At 27.6% G+C, this 23,465-nt stretch overlaps 1 protein-coding gene across 5 annotated transcripts in view; it reads left to right on the top strand.

Annotated features, from left to right (window-relative positions):
• Window positions 1-23,465, top strand: part of LOC107439477 (CTP synthase) — a 44,529-nt gene that overhangs the window by 1,730 nt on the left and 19,334 nt on the right. The window contains exons 1-6 of one of the 5 annotated variants that reach the window (XM_071187194.1): window positions 2,913-2,952; window positions 3,555-3,625; window positions 18,874-19,045; window positions 20,341-20,510; window positions 21,862-21,960; window positions 22,114-22,230. In XM_071187194.1, coding sequence (XP_071043295.1) covers window positions 3,587-3,625; window positions 18,874-19,045; window positions 20,341-20,510; window positions 21,862-21,960; window positions 22,114-22,230 — 597 coding nt within the window. In that variant the 5' untranslated portion in view covers window positions 2,913-2,952; window positions 3,555-3,586. Of the gene's footprint in view, window positions 1-2,555; window positions 2,953-3,472; window positions 3,626-15,931; window positions 16,322-18,873; window positions 19,046-20,340; window positions 20,511-21,861; window positions 21,961-22,113; window positions 22,231-23,465 lie in introns of those variants that run through there. The other 4 variants (XM_071187196.1, XM_071187192.1, XM_071187195.1 and 1 more) reach the window with 4 other exon arrangements.

Raw genomic sequence — 23,465 nt, 5'->3', positions numbered from 1 at the left:
TTTATTAATATATATATATATATATATATAAAAATATTGTTTATATTTTTTTTTATTATATGGAATAAATTTTAATTGCAAACACTGTTTTAAAAACTAAATTACAGAACAGCTTTTATCTGCTGGTATAATATATGTAAAAATAATGAAGAACAATTATGAATATAAATTCTAAATAAAATGTAAGAATTTACAATTTAAATTTTTTTTTTGATTATAGAAACAAGCGAAAATCTACAATATACTGGCATTAACAATGCCTAAACAGTGCATTACCTACATTTTGGTTGCATCATAACAGGGTTCCTACGATCTGGAAAATTTTTTAATGTGGTAGCGAAAATGTTATATGTCTAGAAGTTTTAAATTATTAATAAATATTTAATTTAAAGGAAATATATATGGGTGCTGAAAATGACTCGTGAATTTTCAGTAAGTAGTAATCATTTTTCAGTAATCTTAGCTATCACCCATTTATTTTTTCCAGGTCGTGGGAACCCAGCATATGTACTGTTTTCTATCCCATTTCTGACAAAATAATTTCTTGAGCGCTTTTAATAATCATGGCACTCAAACATTTTGGGAAAAAAAAAGTTTATTGCAGTGCAAATATCAACATGATTTAAATATAATAGATATTTAAAGATGTATGAAGAGTTATAAAGTGCGCTTAATTTATTTTATATACAATTAACCTCAACTTTTAATAATCGTTTAATGTGAATATGTTTTCTTTTTCTTCTGGATATTTCAAAAGTGCATTCGACTAAATAAAAATCGAAACGATCTTAATTACTGTTTTTAATCCTGCAGGCTACTAATAAACTACTAGGAAATTTCAGAATGGATCGTGAGGCAAATCTGAAATTTAAATAAGTCAACTAATATATAGGCAAAATATTTCAAGTTGCAAAAACAGATTCTTTGTACTACAGTTTTTTTTTCCCTGAACATTGTGATCAGCAAAGAAAAGTTTTCCAATTTTTATTTCTAAAACTTTTCACATTTTGTTAATTCATTAATGTGATGTAAAGCAGATTCACTTGAGAGCTTTAAACTATTGCAAGAAAAAAAAATTCTCTAGTGACCATCCGTATATATTTTATTTTATATTTTAAAACCGATGTTGAACAGCCCACCCAATTCTAAGTTTCCAACCTAATCAATGTTCAACTACGCAGCCTTGTATCTTGAAAGCAATATAGAAGACAACGGAACTCCTGGGTCACCCCTTGGGACAAACTAGCTTTTGTGGGGGGCTTTTTGATAGAACTAACCCCCATTTACGTTAAATTGTGAGGAAGACCAGGACTTTCGTCATTCGGTTACCAGAAGGGCAGGTGTATTGACTTATCTTTGTGTCAATCTTTCCAACATTGGACGAGTAAGATAGAGAGAAGAAGGAAAGAACATCCATGCCTCCGACCGGGATTCGAACCCAGGACCTTCCTAAAGTGAGGTCAGCTCCCTGAGCACCACACAGCCCTGTCGACTAGTAAGGAAAGGTATGTCAAACTATTTAATGAAAGCTTCTATGGGTGAGGGACGCCTGCAGCGTGAAGGTTGTGGGTTCGAATCCTCCAGGGATCTGCCACAACCTTGACTATATCTTTGTGTCTGTACTTGACTTATTTGTGTCATCTCTCTCGTACCTGACGATGGTTTAAAAAGCCGTTTTTTGCATTGAATGCACAAACCCACTTATGTGAGAAAATTAAAAAAAAATAAAAATAATAATAAGTACTACCAAATGCTCTGCGTAGGGACCGAGGGTGTGCGGTATTGGTCCTCGTTAAACTGTTATACCGTAAAGTACTCGACTTCGCGTGCAGGTCGTCGGGCTACCGAAGCAGGGGTGCCATCCCCTCTGCAGAGGATCAAAATTGTGATGGTATGTCTTTGGATCATCCTCAGGGGTGTTTACCAGATCGTCGCCAATAGCCCATCGTGCAGCTCTAGTGCGACGTAAATTAACTACAACAACAACAACCAAATGCTCTGCTGGAGGTAGCAGGTTCAAAACCCGCCACAGCCCTGGACATATCTTGTGATGCCTCTCTATAATTTCTTCAAAGTTCCCAGCAGATCACCGGCATTCAACATTGGCAGCGGTTAGTGTGAGGATAGGTGTCCATTTTGGTTAGGCTGAAGGGACCGAGGCTGTGCAATATCGATCTTCGTTAAACTGTTTTACCCTAAAGTGCTCGACATCACTGTTGATCGTCGGGCAATCAAAGTGGGACAGCCATCCATCTGCAAAGAATAAAATTTGTGATACCTGTCTTCGGATCATCGTTGTGGATTTTTCCCAAACGCAAATAATCCACTGTGCAAGCTCTAGTGCGACGTAAATATAGTACAACTATTACTCTAGTTTGTGAAATCTATTCTTCAACTAGACAAGGGCTTAGCTGTACGCACATCAGCCTGCATATATGTGTGTAGCAATAAAATAAGTAAATACTGGGGCCTCCCTGACCGAGCTGTATCGCCCGATACAGCTCGGAGTGTGAAGCGTGGAGGTGGCGGGTTTGAGTCCCGTCATAACCCTGGATGTATTCTTTGTGATGTCCTTCTCTAAATTGTTCTATCTGTCCATTTACTTGACAAAGGTTAATAAGTCTAAATTGAGCAAACAAGCCTGCAAATGTATGTAATTTCAATAAATAAGTAAATATTACTGCATGGAGGAGTTGGAGGCGGCACTACTTGGTACTGTCTCTTCTCTTGTGCTATCTGTCCTCTTCTACTTGACAAAGGTGTATAAGCCCATTTTGAGCACACAAGCCTGAAAATTTATTTAATTGCAATAACCAATAACCAACTACTACTGCATGCTGAACATGTCGACTATCGATGATTCGATGAAAAAATTCAAAATATTGTTTTATTTTTACAACAATTTTTAAGGCATAATCCTCAAGCCATACGTTTGCAAGTTTCAATTGCCTGGTATTATTTCTACTTCTTTTGAAAACGTTTATTTAAAAAAAATAATAATAAATATGTAGAATAAAAATATTTAGGAATGCTTAAAAAATTACGAAAAATAATAACACAAATAATGACTTTATTTTTGCATATCAGTTATGTTTTTAACGATAAATCATAACACATAAGATATCCTTATAGCAAATGATCAGCACTAACTGTATAAATAAACATAATCTTTAAAAGTTTCAATATTTGCGTTGAAGTGATTCTGTACGTATCATTCACTCAAAAAGACCTATTTTTGTAAATACTAGATTCGATTTTTCCGATTTTTAATAGTCTCATTTAACAGAAATGTTGAGCTCTTACTAATATTCTAAGTTACTGTCGATTTGACTAATAAAGAATTTTTAAAAAAAATAACCAACACCTGCAGAAAATAAAGTCCTATTTAACTCGTAAAAAATAATTCATTTACTAATCAAAAATAATCAATAATCGTAATCAGTGTCAATTTTGCAATCGCGAGATTTAGCTTAGGCTTTCAAGGTTAAGGTATCTATTGTTATCGATGAAGAATGCTCTGATTAGTAATCTTAAGTCACTTTTGGTAATCTCAGTTACTCACTGCCTATCTAAATCCTGGAGCTTAATGCCTAGAGCTTTGCAAAGTATGCTACCATTTATAAACGTAAGTACTCTTTTTATCCTTTCGAACATTTAGCCTATTTTACATCTCTTTTTTTTTTAAATATAAAATAAATACATTTTGCTGCAATGTTTTATTTGAACTCAGATGCTTGCCATTCATATGAATTACATTTTTTAGTTTTTGTCGAAAACTAAATTCACTACATATTAAGATAAACTTATTGAAATCAGTGTCTAAATTTATTAACTGTTTTACAACTATTGTTTGTTTTTTTGTTTTGTTTTTAAAGAAATTTATTAAGTGGTTAAGAAATTCGATCAGCCTCATGATATATATATATATATATATATATATATATATATATATATATANATATATACTTTATGAGGAAATAAATTCTTTTTCATACGTTACAATCATTTTATGCGTTCCGTGCTGTAATTTGTACCGAAAGAGAACTGTTATTGAAGTTTTTTCAGCTGAAATAAGAAACTGTGGATAATGCTTGCGACTGAACAACTCGTCTGATCTTCGAATCCTTTTTTAAAACAATTTTTTAAAATTTGTCATTAATTGAAAAATCCTCACATTAGCTGATTTTGGCTTTTAAAAAAATACAGAAAGTTCATTATAGCTTTTTTCTTTCTTTTCTAATAACTAACTTTTTGAACATTTAAAACGTATAATAAGTAACAGGAATATTTTATTCCGAGTGAAGCATGCATACACGCATATTCCTCTTCATTCCAAATTGGAGCTTGGTGCTTCTAACACAGCTTTCCATCTCATCCTATTTGTGGCCAGATATTTTGCCTCTCTCTATGTTTTTCCCATTGTTTCTAATTCGTTTAGAATCGCCCTGAGTCTACGTATATTTTAGTCTTCCTCTTTCTCTATTGCCTCGGGGATGCGAAAGAAAAACTTGTTATACTTTAAATTTTTCAGGTTTGCGTAGAACATGGCCAATTCATTTCCATTTACATTTTTTCATTTTCAGATCAATCGGTTTCTGTTTCTGAAGATTTCTGGATTACAAAATTTTTGTGACCTTAACCTGAAAAATATGGTACCAATACTTTAATCAGGAAAATAATCCAAAGTTTGTGTCCCTATACGTAGATCACACTTTTTGAATGTTTTACCATATCGCGGGAGATTTTTAAGTAAAAAAAATTTTATCAATGAAATTTTTATCAATGAACGAAATATTCTTTTTCATGCAAAAGAATATTTATTTATTGCTTAACTTAGTAATAGGCTAAATAATGAACTGTGTAATTTTTAATGACCTAGATAAAAAAAATTTAAGAAAAAGACAGTATATTTCTTGAAAAATAAAGATTTGAAAATGCAATTTTTTTCCTCCCCAAATTTTATTTTTTGGACTTTGAGGTTCAGGTGTAAAAGCAGGAATAATTTCTTGTGGTTAAAATGCTTAGCTTTTTAATTGGTTTCTTTCAAAAAAATCAATGTAAGCGACAAAAAGTCAAATTTAGATTTTTATACAGTTGGCATTTCGGTGTGATATTCTGTCTACTACTAAAGAAAAAAATTAATCAGCTTTTTCAATTTTTCGTGATAACTTTTTTTCTTTTTTATTTTTTTCTATTACGTGGCATGAAAGCCCTTCCCCCCCCCCTTACTCCATATCAAATTTCGCAAAATAAATTACAATAAAAAAATCAGGTAGTATGATCTCTGTTCCACAATTCACAAAAAAGAACTAATTGAACTAAGGAGGCGTTTCATTCAAAAAAAATTTTATGTGTACATCTGGGATATGATTTTTTCCAAATTTAATGCGGTATTTATTTTATTTTATCTTTGCTTGTATTTTCATTTGGGGCGTCGAACCACTGTTAGTTTTGGCGTCCGCCACTAACAACAGAAATGCTCCTGTGTGTTTGCCGGCAGTGTGTCCCCTGAAGAAGTGCTGCTCTGCAAACACAAAATTATACATATATATTTTTTTATTATATTTTATTTTAATATTAAGTAATTTTGTGTTTTTATAATTGAACTAATATAATTCATAATCTAATTTTTAGTTTACTTCAGAATAAACTAGATGGCAGCATAAGTTCATAACTGTAAATTTTTAATTTAATGTGAAAAAGAGAGTTAGGTTTAAGCGTAGTTAGATCACTTCTCAAAAGCTGCTAGAAGAATTAATGGCATTAATTTAAAGCTTAAAAAAGCTGGGTGAACAGTAAACAAAGCTAAGCCTTGCAAATGTATGTTGTACTAATAAACCCATAAACAAAGCTGAACAACTATTAGGCCACATTCGCTATCTACTTTATAAAAAGTGATATGGATTTAAAAAAATTACGCTTTAAATTGAGTGTAAGTTAACTTTTGTATCGTGTAAATTGGTTAATTTTCATCAATCAAATGTAGTGAGTGGAAGCAGTTTTCTTACGTAAAGATAAATTTCTCGTGAATATTATTTTCAAATAATATAAGCACTTCGACTTCCTTATAATATGGCTCATATATTGGATCTACCCAAGGAAATACTAGTTATTATATTCAACAATATGCTTACAGATATGACCCAAAATGAATTTTATTCAGTTTTATCAAAAGTTTGTACAGTATGGAAAAACATTTTAGAAGACTGTTACTTTTGGAAAAAATTTGATGGTTCTCTAGGATCCAGAACTTTGCACTCTTTCAGTATAAAAGGTTATTTGGTTAAAATAGAAGAACTTAAATTTTCTCGTTTTCCAAATTTGATACATTCAAAATATGTGGAAGATATATTTGCTGGCATGCCAAACTTGAAATCTGTAAATTTTTCAAACATACCACAAATGCATCCTAATGTTCTCACATGTCTTCAAGAACACTGTAAAAAAGTGTGTGCTTTAAAATTTTCTGATGATATATCTTTTCCAAAATACAAAATTTCTGATGATTATTTGAACAAATTTTTGACACTTCAAGGGAAAATGCTATTGGTTATAGATTTATCTAATTTGGAACTTAAAGGCATTACTAAAATTTTTCTTGCCATTGCTAAATCTTGTCCAAATCTGGAAGAGCTCTTGGTCCAAAATATTATAAGTACTGGTGGAGTACCAATTCTTCCTTTAAAACCTTTTCAGGAAGGCTGTAATAAAATCAAAAATTTACGTTTAGGCTACCCAATATCTTTTACTCAGCATGGAAGAAATAAACTCCCCGGATTTCCGATGTTAGAAGTTTTTACACATCCTAATAAATTTGTATGTATGTTTGTTGACAATGATTTAATTAATATCCTTTCAAAGTCTCCAGGTTTAAAAGTCCTTGATATCAGAGGTTGTCATTTTATTTCTGCTGATGCAATATTGTCCCTACCTGCTACACATATTGAAAATTTATATATTTCAGGAACCCGATTAGTGACAACCAAAAAATTAAATGAAATACTCACAAGGTGGTTAAAAAGCCTTTCTGTCATTGATATTTCAAAAATGCCACTAGAATACATCAATGAAATGCTGACTGACTTATGCACTAATGGTAGAATGGACAACTTGGAATATTTAGATTTAAACAATACAAAAGTAGCTATTAAAACAGTCATTCATTTGATAGAAAATTGTGAAAAATTAAAAACTTTGAACTTATTATCTTGTCGGTCTGTTGGGAGAGGCTATATGCGAGAATATCGTGATAAAACTGAAATCGATGCATTACATTCAAAGCTTTTAGGACAGATTGAAGTGAAAATAATTGATTAAACCAAGTCTTCTAATTTAAAAATCTTTGATGTCATATTCCTACAAATGCAACGTCACTCCTCCTGCTCTACATTTCTTAAAACATTAGCCGAAATTCTCACAAAGCCGTTAAAGAGCGGTTAAATGTTATTGGTTGATGTTTCAAAAATTTTTTTAAAAGCAGAAAACTGGTTAATCTTTGAATTTTTGAATGTAATTACTTGCATTTATGAACAAATTTTTTACGAACAAATTTCCCCAGTTTAATTGTTGAAATATTCTGAGATACAATTTTTGTAGCAAAAATTTCCATTTCCCATTCTATTTTAATGAACTAAATCCAATTTTATGTTCAAGTTTTTGAACTTTTTTGTTAAAATGAACTATGTGCATGTAAGTAATCTTCTTTAAATATGAAATATTTAAATTTTATAATTTTTGTGTAATATTTTAAAAATAAATTTCACATTTAGTATTTTTTCAATTATTTAGAAATTAAGTGATTCTTTTATATTATTGCATTTATTTCTGCAAATTTAGCATATCCTTATTTGTATAAGAATGCATGTATCACAGTAAAAAATTTTACTTAAAATTTTATAGATAAATTTTGTCTTGTGTAGTAGGGTTGTAACAATTCAGAGGCTTGATACAATAGCAAGGAAAATCCATTTTGTCCCCTTTTTATTGCATTTACTGTGTACAATATTGATTATTGCAGGTATGGATGTAAAATCAGAGACAATTTTATTTTTATTATTTTCAGTGTTTATTTTTGATAATCATTTTCAAAAAATGGCAACAACTTCTAAAAGTCTTTTTCAATGCCATGAGAAAATTCTTTCATTTTATAAGGTGCTACTTTTTAATAGGAATGTAATGAATAGTAATTTGGCTGAATACTGAATATTCAGTGGCCGAATAGCAACATTTAAAAAATATCATTAAAAAATATTATTTTTTGTGTAGAAATAAGTTTAGTCTTTATTGAAAAATATTCAAAACTTAGCTATATTATTGGTATGGGGCAGGGTTGGCAGGTTTTTGACATGTGACAGTTTTTGACAGTATAAACCATAGTTTAAACCGTCACGTCAAAAACCTCACTGTCAAAAATGTCGAAAATTTCAAAAACCTTTATTCATATGTGAAATTTAATTAATACATAAAATTTATATATTTTTTATAAAGGATAGTGTTTCTAAATGTTCTAGAAAATATAAATTTAAAATTTTGAAGAAACACTTATATTTTGAATAGTAACCAAAATCTTGTACTTTTGAAAAAGCTCACATCTTTTGTAATATTATGTATTCATTTTCATGTGTTATTGAAAATCTGCAGTGATATTATTAAGAAATTTATTTATAACCAAATTTAGTGTATAGTATAGATTATACTAAAAATTAGACATTTTTAAAGATAAACATTAGCAGTTTTGTACATTAGACATCTTTTAAAGAAAAATCTTTTTAATATTCTTTTAAATCTTCTTAATAATCTTTTTAACATAAGACAATACAAATTTAAGTGCTTTCTGTTAAATACACAGAGTAGTTAGTGTCGATTTACAGTATATTCAGCCTATTCATTTACTATGCTGAAAATTTAGTTTATCCAAATACTTGTGAATTTCATTTTGCTGAATACTATATAGTTTTGTTGAATATCTAAATATTCAGCTGTTGAATAATTACTTCTTGCTTTCAAGATATGCATTATTTGTATTCTTAATACAAGTGGAGAAAAAAAAATTAAGAGATAAAAATTGTTTTAAAATGATAAGTGTAATAATTATAAATAAATATAATAAACAATATGAATTATATTTATCATTATTCACAAATATAACTACTTTTAAATTCAAATTAACATACTGGATAATAAAGATATTCGGTATAACATTAAAAAAAAATTTTTATACACTTGTATCAAGTTTGTATTTATACAACATAACTTGTAAGTTCCTTATAAATATTAGTTATATGTTCCTTATATGTCAAAAATGCATAGTAATAAACTTTTAATTTTCTTAAGTATCAAAAAAAAAAAATTTTTTTTTTTCAAAATATAAATATTTAAAAAAATTTTGTGCAAAATTTTTCTGCACATGCATTTGAATATAAATTTCTGAGATTTTAAATCTGTTATTTTACCTTAATTTTAATTAAAAAATATTTTAAAACCTGCTGATTACCTATAGTATAATTAAATTTCAATATAATGCATGGCAACTGTTGGTAGTTTTGAAGTTTATATATTTTCTTGGCAAACTTCAGTTTTTGACATTTTTGACGGGTTTTTGACAGTTTAACCCACTGGCGGTTAAGAAAATGGGCAAAATTGGGAGAATGTTTCTCCCCTACACACAGTTCCCCTATCTATTAACATGGGAAAACCGGTTTTGCTATGCAGAGAAAACCACTTTTTGACGTCAAAAACTCAACCCTGGTATGGGGTAATAGGGAAAAAACTTAAAGAGAAATATTTTACATGATAAAGATAATTAGATATTAAGATAATTAGAACTATTTAAAATATGAAAAAACTAGTGCCTATTAAAAAAAAAAAAAAAAAAATAGAAAAAAATACCTCTCAATTCTTTAAACAAAATTTTAATGCTTAAAATATTATCCATAAAACTATCTGACCTATCAATAAAACTAGAGATGTCTATCAGAAATGCTTTTAAAAATGTAGCTCTATCATAAAACGCCTATAATAAAATAAAGATTCTATACAGAAGCAAAACAGAAAGAAAATTTTAAAACTGAACATTTTAGTTTTCCAATTACCGTATTTTGAAGAAAAGTGAAAACTAAAGTTTAGTATAAAACCTCTTAATTGCTGCATCATAATAAAAACATAAGTTTTTTGAAGAAGAAAAAGCTAGATAGAAAATAAAGCAACAATCGTTCATAGTTTTCAAAAGAAAGATTTAATGATGAAATCTTAATTTAACCTTTTCACATTACAGTATTTTGAGAAAAAGTGACCTTAAAGAATAAAGTTCATTAGAAGTGCTTTTTAAGAAATGCTGTTGTAATAAAAACGCTGGTAAAAAGAAAAATTAATAAAAGGAAGCCAAATGAATAGGAAAAAAAAACTTATAGTTCCGAAATATGATTTTAACGCTGAGAATCTCGGTTTTCAATATTACCAGTTATCTGTCTTACTGTACAAGAAAAAGAGACAGTAAAAGAATTGAGTCTATTTAGAAACACACCTTTAATATGCTTCGCTTTAAATTAAACAGAAAAACAAGCGAAAATAAACCATAAGTACAGGTCTCAATTTTTAAAAAATAAAGTGTTAAAAAATGAATATAATTTTTAAAAAATACAGCTTCACAAAACTTATGGTTTAGTATAACATAATCTAATTTTAAAACTGAAATATGTGTAAAAACTATTTATAATAATGTATAGTAAGAAATAAAATTTTACATTATTCTTTATTAAATCGTTTAAAATTTCCCCTCTAAAAAATTTTTAGCAAAAAATAATTTTCCAAATAATACTTCTCTAAATATTAGGCAAAAGTGCAGAATACTGAATATTCGATACATCCCTACTTTTAAAGTTATGATTCCATTATTATGGGAGTCAATGCAAATAAATCCATATTGAAACACATTCCTTGAAGTCTTCTAAATTTTATATCTTATTTTGGTTGACTTTCGCAAAAATTTATTATTTTAACAGATTCCTTTTAGCAAAGGGAGCATATATATATTCGTGTATATTTATTTTTGTATACTTTTATAATATTAGGCATATTTGCTTAGTTGTATGTGCTACTAAGTTTTTGTGAACTTTTGAGTAAGCTAGAAATAATTCTATTGTTATTATTTATTTTAATTTTATTTTTTTAGTTTGCTATTTATAATTCTTAGAAAAATGACTAGCACTTCGAAAAGTCACTTCCAAAGTTACAAGTAAATGCTTTCGTATTAAGAGTTGCAACTTTTCATTCTTTTCACATAATTACGATTTAACAATTCCAATACTTATTCACTTAAGTTATATAAATGTTACATCTAACATTGTAGATACTGCAATTGAGTAACGTTATATATTTTTTTTTTAAACAAAATGAACTAACTTTAATTTTGTATATGTGTTTTTATAAACTTATGTGTGATTCTGAGGCAATTATTTTATTTTTAATGTATCTCTCATAATTATCTTTAAAAACTCCATTGAAAAAATTAATAAATAAAGCTTCATCAAAAATTGAAATTTTTCATTTTTCTCGCATAGTTGCAAATTTAAAATTTCATTTCTAATTAAAATTAACACAAATTAATGATATATGAGCACTTTGACGTAATACAAAATTGGATTATTTATATTAGAAAATTTAACCAGCAGCCCTAAAATGGTCAGTATGCAGCTGTCTACCTTTCAACCAAAAACTTATTTGATACAATACATAACTAGCATAAGAAGTTTTTATAAGTGTTTTTCTTACTAATTTTAGTAAACTTGAGAATAATGAAATTATAGCATTAAAATTCCATAATGTAAAGGTAGTTCAGTGCCCGCTGTGTATTAAAATCATGTTAATTCTAAGACCATATAATTTTATTATGTGATTGATTTTATAAACCAAAATATCTACACTTAGAGAAAAAATTTTCTAATTGAAACTCTACAAGTGCACTAAAAGTTAAATTGATTACTAAATTTATTCTAACTGAATTTGACGTTTTAACTAAACATGAGCTACAATTGTTAATTTAAGAATAGTTAAAAGTTTAAAATGGTTTAAAAGCTTCCAAAAGATTTTGTAACATTAAATGCTTCTTTTTCTTTGTTGTAAAGTTAATCTTCAATATTACACACTTTTTTGGCATCTATTGAAGATATATTTACCACCTCATTGAAAAATGACTGACATTCCAAAACTTTACTTATTACATAAACAGTTATCTGGATTCTGTTTCACTCAATTTCCATAATTGTTTTGACTCTCTTCTTTCAATTTCTCTAAGAAGTGCAATCCACATCTATTAGTTATACATATCTTTCAAAACCTGAGGAAATGGACAATTCTCATGATTCGATCAAGAACCAAATTTTTCATTTTTGAAACATATACCTAACAAGAAATTTGATTTTATAAAATAGCAATAATGATTTTTCTAAAGAATGATTTTAGCATGTTTTGGTGTTCGTTATACTTCTGATCTCGAAGATTTGACTAAAAAGCTGCTGATTTTTTAATCCATTGATTTTATTAGTCGCTGACACTGTACTAAAGCAGGATGTCAAAAGATTTCAATATTTTAGCATTTCAGTTTTTGTATGGAAAATTTTCTTTTTGTTAAAGATGTTGAAGGCAAATGTATTTCAAATATTGCTTATAATCAGTAAAAAGAATTTTTTACATAAAAACAAATACAATTTAATTTTCCACAAAAACCTGCTAGGATTTAATTTTCTCAAAGCACTCCCCCCAGAGGTTGTTCTCAGCCATGGGATTACAAAAATAAAGATACCACAATTTCAAACTATTTACATGCATTGTGCACCAGCCACTTTTACTCCCCCAAGGAGTTGGCACCCATTGATCTGAAGCTCTCTCGAGCTGCATCGTTGATGGAATCTTAGTCCTTCTGAGCGGAAGCTGGATCTCTTTCAAAACAAGTTGTACATTCCTTGATTATATAAATTTTAAATTTTCCCTCGTATTTTGAGCTTTACTAAATTTAAAACCTTGTTTTAATGATGGAATATATTTTCAAAGTAATAATTCCATTTCATCTTTCATTTAATTTTAACAAACTAAGTTAGTTGTGAAAATACTGCTAGCTAATTATTCTTTTTTTCAAAAATAAGTTCTTCATTTAAACTCTTTAGCCAACATGACTCATAAATAATTCTCATAAATAATAAACATTTTTCAGGCATTTCCTAAGTATCATTAGTTAGAAAATACTCTTCTTTCTTTCCATGAGAAGCCTTTTCTATGTTTTTCCTTTGGAAAAGAAAATAGTTAAGAATTATTTTTTAATTTTTAAATTCATTTAAAAAATACTTTGTAAACTGATAGAATCCTCTATTTAAAAAAAGTATTTATTTAATTTTTTTTTAAAAGATTTTGATTGTGAATTTAATCATTATTTTTTCAATTGATTACACAGGAAATCCCTTAACACTTAATAAAATTTAATATGTTAAAATTTTTTGATTACATCATTATCATCATGCATTGCATAACTATACATTTTCAAAAGACTTGTGATAAAAGGAGTGTAATCCAATTGCATATCAACTTATGTTTTTATTATTCTAAATCATTTTTTTATTATTATATATCATTTTTTATTATGAAACAGTATTATTGTGTTATACATTTTTAAATAGATAAGCATGCTATGTTTCTAAAATATGTTACAATTTCTATGTGTTTTATTTATTTCTATGTGTTTGATGTGTGTTTGTTTTGCGTGTGCTGAGTTAGCGTTTATTATAAATTTCTATGTGGAATTATAGTATCTAATACTTCAAATTGTGTGTGTTTTTACTATCATGTTTATAAATAAAAACTTCTACCTGTCATTCACTGTTTCGCAATTTAGCTTTAATTTATGACGTTATTATCCATCCTTCTTAAACATGTTTCTAAATTTTTGGTTTCATGGTTGGAATAGTTGAAAATGAGAACTATTTCTCAAAACTGTTTCCTGCATAATAGTTCTATCTAATAGCTTCTTAAAATTAGACAATTTATTACCCACAATGCCACACAGTGAAAACACTACTCAAATTGCTACTTATTTCATCACTTTATTTTATTGAAAATTGGTTATTCCTTTGTGTATATAACATTATCCATTTTCACTTACACAATATACTGTCTATTTTGCCATTTTATCATTTCTTTAGTTGTATAAAGCACATTTGAAATTTAGGAGTGGCAGAATCAATCCTTAAACTATTAATCAATTAACTAAACTATTAAGCAATTAACTAAAGATTCAGTCTGAAATATTATATAATTTCAGTTGAGCGATCGCTTTTATTCCTGCTAAAATAGTGACTGAAATTCATAAAAGTTCAGTAAAATGAAGTTCAAAATTAAAAACTAAATTATATGTTTTATTGTGGAAAAAAAAATTTTTTTTTCACAGTAATGTAATGAATTATGTAATGTAATGAAAATTATGCGTTAAAGTGTTAATAAAATAGGAGCAGGAATATTTCTGAATGATAAGTTTTTTTTTGAAAATCTATTTGTAAAAAAATTTTTATGAGTTTTTTTTTCTTTTCCTAGCCAAAATTATACCTTCAATTCACAAAATAACAGATTAGATAAATATGTTTGCAACCAATGGTTTGGTTGAACTGTAACCGGAATTTTGAATATTTTTTGGGAAGAAGGGAGCATTTTTTTAAAGTCATTTTTACTCTAACTTTCTTTTATTTAGAAATGATAGAGTCGTCTAAGAAATTCAAACTTTCATCTTTTGTACAACCTTATTTCTCAGAATTGCAGTCTTCTCCTTTCAAATGTGAAATTGATTTACGTAAAGATGAAGTTGATGCATTTCGTGTGTATTAAAGGTTGGGTTTTCGATTTCGGTTAGAGAAAAAAATTCATTAATATATATCAGTTTACTGTAAATTCGAAGTTAATATTCCTGATAATATGCTTACTAATCAAAAGGATGTTGAGACAAAAGGAATCTTAATCAGCCAATTCTCCAGTTTTCCGAAGTTTATCAACTGTTAACAACATTGACTAATAGAAATTTTTCTACGAAAGGAATATTACGGAAAATTAAATTTTCGAAAAACAGACTCCGATAAGCTTGAAACTTTATATTTTCATACGGCATGTAAGCTGAAAAAAATAACCTGGAAAAAAAAGACTGAAAAATAAAGTATAGCAAAGGAAAAAAAATGAATACCAGGAAAAAAAAACTCAGAGGGAAGGGAATAAGTTCCTCTCGCATAGAAAAATTGAGCTCGAATTTAATGTAATTCGAATAGAATCAAATATTGTTTTAAAAATTTATTGATCAAGCAAGAATTAATTAAAATAAGTTTACAGCAATAAACTTTCCTCTTCTCTCTCTCTTTTTTTAACATTGTAGTTAAAATGAAGTCTTGTTAAAAATCTAAATTTTTTGTCGAAAATTATTAGTTTAACAATTAAAATATTTCTGAAAAGTGAATTAATTAGCTACTAAAACTAATAAAAAGAATTTTCACGAATGCAAAAATTTATATCGATTTCTAAATCTTGCTGACAGTGAAATTATTCGCATAACGTTCAGATTTAAGTAAAGAATAATTATTTATATAAAAAATATTTATGTGTATTTTTTGTTTGTTTGATGGGCCTTTTTTTTAAATTTTGGGGAAAGTGTAGACTCATCTGTTCATCTTGGGAATCTTAGGAACTTACACACAAAGAGAGAAAAAAATCCATTCACTGCTTAATAAATATTAGTTACACTCTTAAATAAACTTTGAATATAATTATTATAATATGTTGTATTCTTTTCCGTATTACTAAGATGAATTTAACTTCAATGTGGTAAATGTATACGATGCTTCAATATAGTACCTCCTCTAAACTTTGCCCTTTCATCTCAATCAACTGAGCATTTTCATCTCATTATGGGCTCATTTGTGAACCCCGCAGGGGGGCACACCTAAGTCTATGTACGCCACTGCGAGATTTACGCAGACGCCAAATAGCCAAAGTACAGACGCCAAATAGCCCATTGTGCAGCTCTAATGTGACGTAAATAAAAAGTACCGTACAGTACCAAAAACACGTGGCAAAGAGTATTTTTTGAAAGGAGTTGGAAATTGGCTTGACTCATAGCTTTAATACAGTGCGTCATAAGGTTATAAGCGCAGTATTTACTACTGTCTTTCGTTTAACGATCTGATTCTCTCTTTCGCGCCACTGCAAGGAAAACTGCAGCAGGCACGTTATTACAAAAAATAAACATCGGGATAAATTATACATTTCATATTAATTTTATTGTGATCAAAGAATTTTTGTAAGTACTCTGTCTTTCTTTTTTAATCAATTCATTTTTTTAAACTTATTAATTTAGAACATCGTTATTAAGTGTATGTTATACTAATGCACTTACTAATGTTATTTTTTGTATATTTACTTCAGCTATAATAGATTTTTTATAACATATGCAAGACTCAAAACCTATCACGTACAGTCGCATCTTTAAATTCTGAAGAACTACTAAAATAAATGTAAGCAAATCCAGAGTGCTCGACTAATAATAAAAGCGAGCACTTATCTAAAAAAAAAAAAAAAANAAAAAAAAAAAAAAAAAAAAAAAAAAAAAAAAAAAAAAAACAAGCTAATAATTCACTGTTTATAGCATTTTATTTTACAGATCTTTTATTGTAAGTAATTGGAAAGTAAATAACAGGTTATTTGTTTGCCTGTATATTTAAGGAAATAAGTAAAGGTTCAATGTACTAGTAATTAAGATAGGGATAAACAATAATTCTGACAAATTAAGGTGATCATTTTAAACACTATTTTCCATGATATTATTGTTATTTTATAATTTTCTACTACCAAACAGGCTTTAATTTTATCTATAAATTAGAGAATATTTGTATTAGGGTTCAGGTTATTGCAATAGTTGTGTTACTAAATGAAATGTTAAAATAAACATAAGTGAATACTTCAAAGAAAAAAAGAAAAACATGTTTTATTATTTTGTTATACAATCTGTACTATCAATAATTTACCAAAAAAATTTATTTTAGAAAGATATAAATATCATATCTCTAAAATTGAAACAAGTAGGTACTGTTTTTCCAGGGAATAATTTTTTACAAAAAATTTTAAGTTGCTTTTACTTGTAATATCAATATCTAAATGTATAAAAATTTCTCAATGTTTATTATTTATTTCCTCAAAAAATAAGGCATTCAATGTTTTATTTTGCAATATAAATTTTAAAACAGTTATGTGGTAGTAATATTAATTTATATAAAAATCATTTTGCAGTAGTAATACTAGAAACCTATTAAATTATAAAAAAAGTCCATTTAATGTTTGAAAAGTAGTTTTTTATGCTTTCATTTTCCGAAAATAAAAATTTAACCATTACTACATTAGGTAACTAATAGATACATTTATATTTATTGAAGGATCTCAGCAAAGCAATAAGGATTTTATTTGCATAAATTCATAGAATGTTATATCAATTTTTTTTCTCAATAGACAAAACATTTATATAGTACTTATTTTAATTTGATTGGAGTGTATGTAGAAATCCTGTTTCTTTTTTCCTTTGTTGAACATTTTATTTAAAGTGATATTCTATTAAAGTAAAAAAAAAAAATAATAATAATAATCAGTATTTATCTTTATTAAATAAATTCAACTGAAATGGATTTTTTTGTGTGCCTACAATGTAGTTTTTTTTTATGATCTACAACTAAGAAATTTGCTGATTAAAGATTGGTAATGTACAGAGTAAGATCAAATAAATAAAAGAACTATCTACGGACATACAATTCAAAAATTTTTGCAAACCGATATTTTTCCTTGAAAACAGCTTAATTTTATCATAAAAATGAAGGAAAAAAACTTTCATGAAAATTCTCAATATGCATAAAAAACTGTATATATATTAGAAATATAACTATAATAATTATCCTTAATAGTAAGAAGATATTCATAATATTTATCAATAAAAGTAAGCGGGTGAACTTTTTTTATCTGTTTGTCTACAAACTTGAAGCTGTTCTCTTTGGTTAGCTGTACCCATATTAATTAACATGATAGAAAAGTAAATTTCCAAGAAATTCAACTAATAATAAAATTTAAGAATTTCTACAAATAAATCCATGCATGATGTGTGCAGATGCATCTATATTATAGAACTAAGTGCAGGGTTGGGGTTTTGCCGTCAATAACTGGTTTTTGACATGACAGTGGTAAAAGCCGTGTTTTTACTGGTAAAAACAGTCAAAAACCTACTGTTTTCTTTAATTTATGGCATATAGCGGACAATATATTATTTTGACATAATTGTCTTTACAAATGAATGCTGTAAATGATTGCTATTGATTTTGCAACTATATACATGTATTCTTATAGAAGGATATACATTCATACAGTAATATTGTAATATACTTATTGAAAATAGTGGTACTTACTTTTATCATTATAGCTTGATTTGCAAATGATTCAAAATTTTGCACTTCTTAATTGTTAGAAATAAACAAACAAACAAAAAAGCTTGGAACTATTAATAAATTCAAGAACTAAAAAGAAGAATTTAAAATTTGGCATTTCTTAAATATTAGAAATAAGCTAAAATAAACTTTCATAACTTGTAACTAATTTTATTGCCCAAAAATGATTTAATTTTAAATTATAAGCAGTTAAACTCAAATAAAAATACAGTTTTACAAAAACTATGGATTTTTGACAGAGGGGTTTTTGACATGACGGTAAAAACGGTCATGTGTCAAAAACTTGGCAACCCTGACTAAGTGTAATTATTATTTTTTAATGAATACTAACACTCGTAGTTAATGAAACTTTTATTTCATGTTATTTTAGACAAACATGAAATATGTTTTGGTAACCGGAGGTGTCATCAGTGGCATAGGCAAAGGTGTCATTGCCAGTAGCATTGGGAAAATTCTGAAGTCTAATGGCTATGAAGTCACAGCAATAAAGATTGATCCCTATATTAATATAGATGCTGGAACATTTTCACCCTATGAGCATGGTAAATATATTTTTGCATAGTTTTATTTAGGAGTTTAACATAAAGTTGAGATGCATGCAAATAGTACGTCTATGCACGAAGCCTTATTAAACTTTAAATTCTGCTTAAAGTCACTGTTTTCTTAAAAATGAACTATGTATAAAATTATGCAGAATTTCATTTTTAAGAAAACAGTGACTTGTCATCTTGATTAGTCATTTCTTAAAAATTCATGCTAGTCATCATAGAACGAAACTGTATTATTATTGTGTTAGATATATATTTGTTTTCTCATTAAGTGACATTATTCAGTGTTGTCCCCTGTCTGAGGAAATGATCAAAAATTCTCTCTTCCAAAGAACCACTTTGTGTCAGTTAGGTTGCAAAATATCTATTTATGGCACGGTTTGGCACTATATTATGACTCGACAGTGACTAGTTGTATCTTGATGGTGTTTAAAAAAACAATGACTAGTCGCATCTTAAAAATGCATAGTAGTCATACAATGTACAGAACACAGTTATCAGTTGTATCTTAATGATGATCTAGTAGTATCTTAAAAATGCATAGTAATCAAGGAAATAAACTATTTTATGGTTGTATTAGATGGCTATTTGTTTTATTATTAAATGATTTATCATTGCACCCTCTTTTAGAAAATTGTTTTCTCTTCTAAAAAGCACTTTAAGTTGAATTCACAGGTTGAGAAATTTCTGTTTATGTTGATTTGGCCCCCAATGGTGTGATTTAGAACACATCTACTAGTCTTTTATTTACTGGTTAAAAAATTTCTGTTTATGACATTTAGTTTATGACATTTCTGTTTATGACCTGATATATTCTGTTCATAAAACTATACTGTCTAATATTAGACAATATATTTTTTAGATTGCTGTTAAAATTATTTTGTTCTAATTTGTTTTTCTAAGCCTTATGCAAAATTGAATTAATAAATTTTGTCGATAGCTTAATGTATGATGTTTTGTTAAATTTTGTATCTGTAAGTCAACAAAACTGTTAGTTATTTATTGCTTTAATATGCTTGAAAAACAGTGAAGAAAAAGTTATTTAAACAAGACTATAATATAATAAATTATTTTGAACTTTTTTGAAAATTCATTTCATTTATATACTATTTCACATTATTTTTGTTATTTTATCTTATTGTTACATTAATTAAAGTAATGCCTTAAAGACTAAAATGAATATAATCTTAAATTCTCTTCTTCATTTTTCAATGTGATCTAATGTTCAGCATTATTAATAATTGTGATTTGCGTAATATTAGTTACAAACATTATGCAATTTTTTGCAGGAGAAGTGTTTGTATTGGATGATGGAGGTGAAGTTGACCTTGATTTGGGAAACTATGAGCGTTTCATGGACATAAATTTGTTCCGCGATAATAATATCACCACTGGCAAAATATATCAATCTGTAATAAACAGAGAAAGAAAAGGAGAGTTCTTGGGGAAGACTGTTCAAGTAAAAACCATTTATAACTCAGCTTCAAATGTTTTTATCTTCATTACTTTTCTCGATTTATTTTAAAGTTAATTTGTTATAAAGTTTATGTAGATCCTTTTTTAGGTTTTCAATTTAAGTATTAACTCAGTTGAAAGTTAAGATAAAGATAAGGTTAAATGTTTAATTTTAAATTTACATAAAATATTGTCATATCTTATCAATCATCATTTCTTCCTATTGTGAAGGGGGGTATAGGTGTCATAGCTTCCTTCCATATCTCAATTTTCTGTATCCTCGTGTAATCAGCTTAGTTTTTTTGATTAACTTTACTGGATAAAAATGATTGAAGTATCTTTTAATATGTATGTATCTTTAACTGTTGTTTGTTCAATTTTCTTAACAGAAAGAATGAGTTATTAAAGCATTTATTTTCAAGGAAAAGAAAAGGAATAAGGAATAAATATGTAAATTAACTTCAAATCAATTGAGAGTGTATAGTTATTGTACAATTGTAGTGTTAATTAAAATTATTTTTTTATCATATAACTGTTAACGTCTTTTTCCTGAAAGGATTGTATATTTCTTCATTAAGTGTAACAAAGCGATTTTAATAGGAGGAGTATTCAAATTTTGATATTGTGTATCATGTTTCAGCTTTAATGTTCAGAAAGTATTATTTTTATCAAAACTTTTGTTTTTATTCTAAGTTTATCTTAAAGCAGCCGCTCCCAATAGGTGTTCCTCAGAGTTCTGGGGTTTTGTGGAAGAATTTCTAGTTATTTTTTAAAAATTATTTCAGTAAAATACCTGGGGGAAAATATTATAAAATTTGAAAATCTATATATTTGTTCTAACTATTTGTATTTGAATAAATTATAAAGAAAGATACCCATTTATAAAAATTGCCTTAATATTTCCCACCAAACATAAAATAAACAAGCATAATTAAAAACAAACATAACATAATTAAATAAAACAAACATAATTAAAATTAAAATAAATAAATTCTTCAAAAAGAAATACATTTTTACTGATAACTATTCTCAAAGTTCATAACGATTCTTTTTCATTTTCATTAATAAAAAAAAAAAAAAAAACATAATTGTTTTATTTTAGTTTTTGCATACTGCTCCAGTTCTGTGAATTCAATAGTCTGTCTGACTGATAAAGTAATTTGCTAGTATGCGCTATAAAATATATAATATATTATTTTTACAACCTTTTTTACTTTTTATGTATGTAAATATTTAATAGTTTTCTTCATATTTTAATTAGTTGTTTCATTTTACACTTAATAGTTATGTACCAGAAAGAGAAAAAAAAGTTTTTTTTGTTGTTTTACTTAGCTGATGGTTTTAATTTTATATAGGTTGTTCCACATATAACAGATGCTATCCAAGAATGGGTGGAGAGAGTTGCTTTAAAACCAGTTTCCAGTGGTGGTATACCAGAAATTTGCATTATTGAGGTAAAATACCTTTGAATAATCATTCTATTTTAAAAACTACTAACACGCTTATTGTTAAAAAGTCGAAAAAATACTGTTTGAAAATTTACATGTTTTTAAGTGTTTTTATGTTAAATATGCTAGTTTTTATGAATGCGTTTTCTTCTTTACTAGCTGGGTGGTACAATTGGTGACATTGAAGGGATGCCTTTCGTAGAGGCTTTTCGTCAATTCCAATTCCGAGTTAAAAAAGAAAATTTCTGCTGTGTTCATGTTAGTTTAGTACCCCAGGTTTGTATCTTTTTTATATTTTACCAATTATATTTCTACCACTTAAAAATAATTATCTGATATCTACTTGTTCAATAACAACTTCTCATGTATAATAAATTATAAAATTCAATGTATTTTGATTGTTTAATTTATGTAAACTATGGTACTTTGAATAAAACACAGCCGCGTGAATAAAACACACATAGAGATACATAAATGGACATCCTATACTTAGTTTGTTCATTTCTGTACTTATATTCGTTGTTTTGCTTTTTTCCTGTATAGCACAATTTATAACCTATCCTCATTTGGACTTGGCAAATTTGCTTTGTTTTTAAATTGGCTTCTTGACAAGTTCCTGAAGCAATACAAGTCACAATTTTTAAGTCTGTTTGATTTTGGAATTTGTAATGGTGATGTGACACCGAATATCAAAGCTGAAGCAAACTTGAAAGTTTTCAAAATTGCTCCAAACAAGTTTCCGGAGAAAGTTTTTAACAAAACAATGAAGGAGATTCAGTAAAAAGTATGAATTTTGTATTAATTAAAAATGTTGCATGAATCCAGAAGAAATTAACAATATGTATATATACAGTGTACAGTCCGCAAAAAAAAAAAAAAACGAATCACCCTGAATAACTTTCGTTCTAATGATCGGATTTTCACGAACTAAGTGTCAATCTTAATGGTTCTTGGGGGTGACCTCAAATATGCTAATTAATTAGTGCTAACTATTAATTAAGCTACGAAATCAGACACAAAAACGTACTTTCTCTGAATAAACACATTTTTTTTTACATATTTGGAATCTAGACACTTAAATTAGGGGGGGGGGTAGACAAAATTTCAAAAAAATTGGGTGGTAAATTGGGCAGCAATAAAGGTTTATATATTTGGCGATAGTCCAGAAAACCCCCAAAAAAAGTCGCCTGCGCAAATGAATATTTTAAGATAACCCATTGACTAATTCAAAAGAGGAATGCTTAATTTTACTAGGTTGCTAGGCAACCATACTATGTCTGTAAAAAAATTGAAATAATGTTTTGTGATTGCTCAGCGAGGTGTAATTCATTGTTAATAGAAAATCTCTCGAAGTTTCTAGGCAATAGAAAATTTTTAAGCTGATTTCTGTCTAAAAAGCAAAAAAAAATTATTTTAATGTCCTTTGAAAAGAAAATTTAAATCAATTTATAAATTATTTATGATTTTCTAAGTTGTTAGAAATTAAATACATGAACTTTTTATCTGATATT

This window comes from Parasteatoda tepidariorum, chromosome 10 (genome assembly GCF_043381705.1).
Source record: "Parasteatoda tepidariorum isolate YZ-2023 chromosome 10, CAS_Ptep_4.0, whole genome shotgun sequence".
NCBI lineage: Eukaryota > Metazoa > Arthropoda > Arachnida > Araneae > Theridiidae > Parasteatoda > Parasteatoda tepidariorum.
The sequence above is the reverse complement of the archived record's forward strand: the minus strand, read 5'-3'. Positions and strand labels throughout refer to the sequence as shown.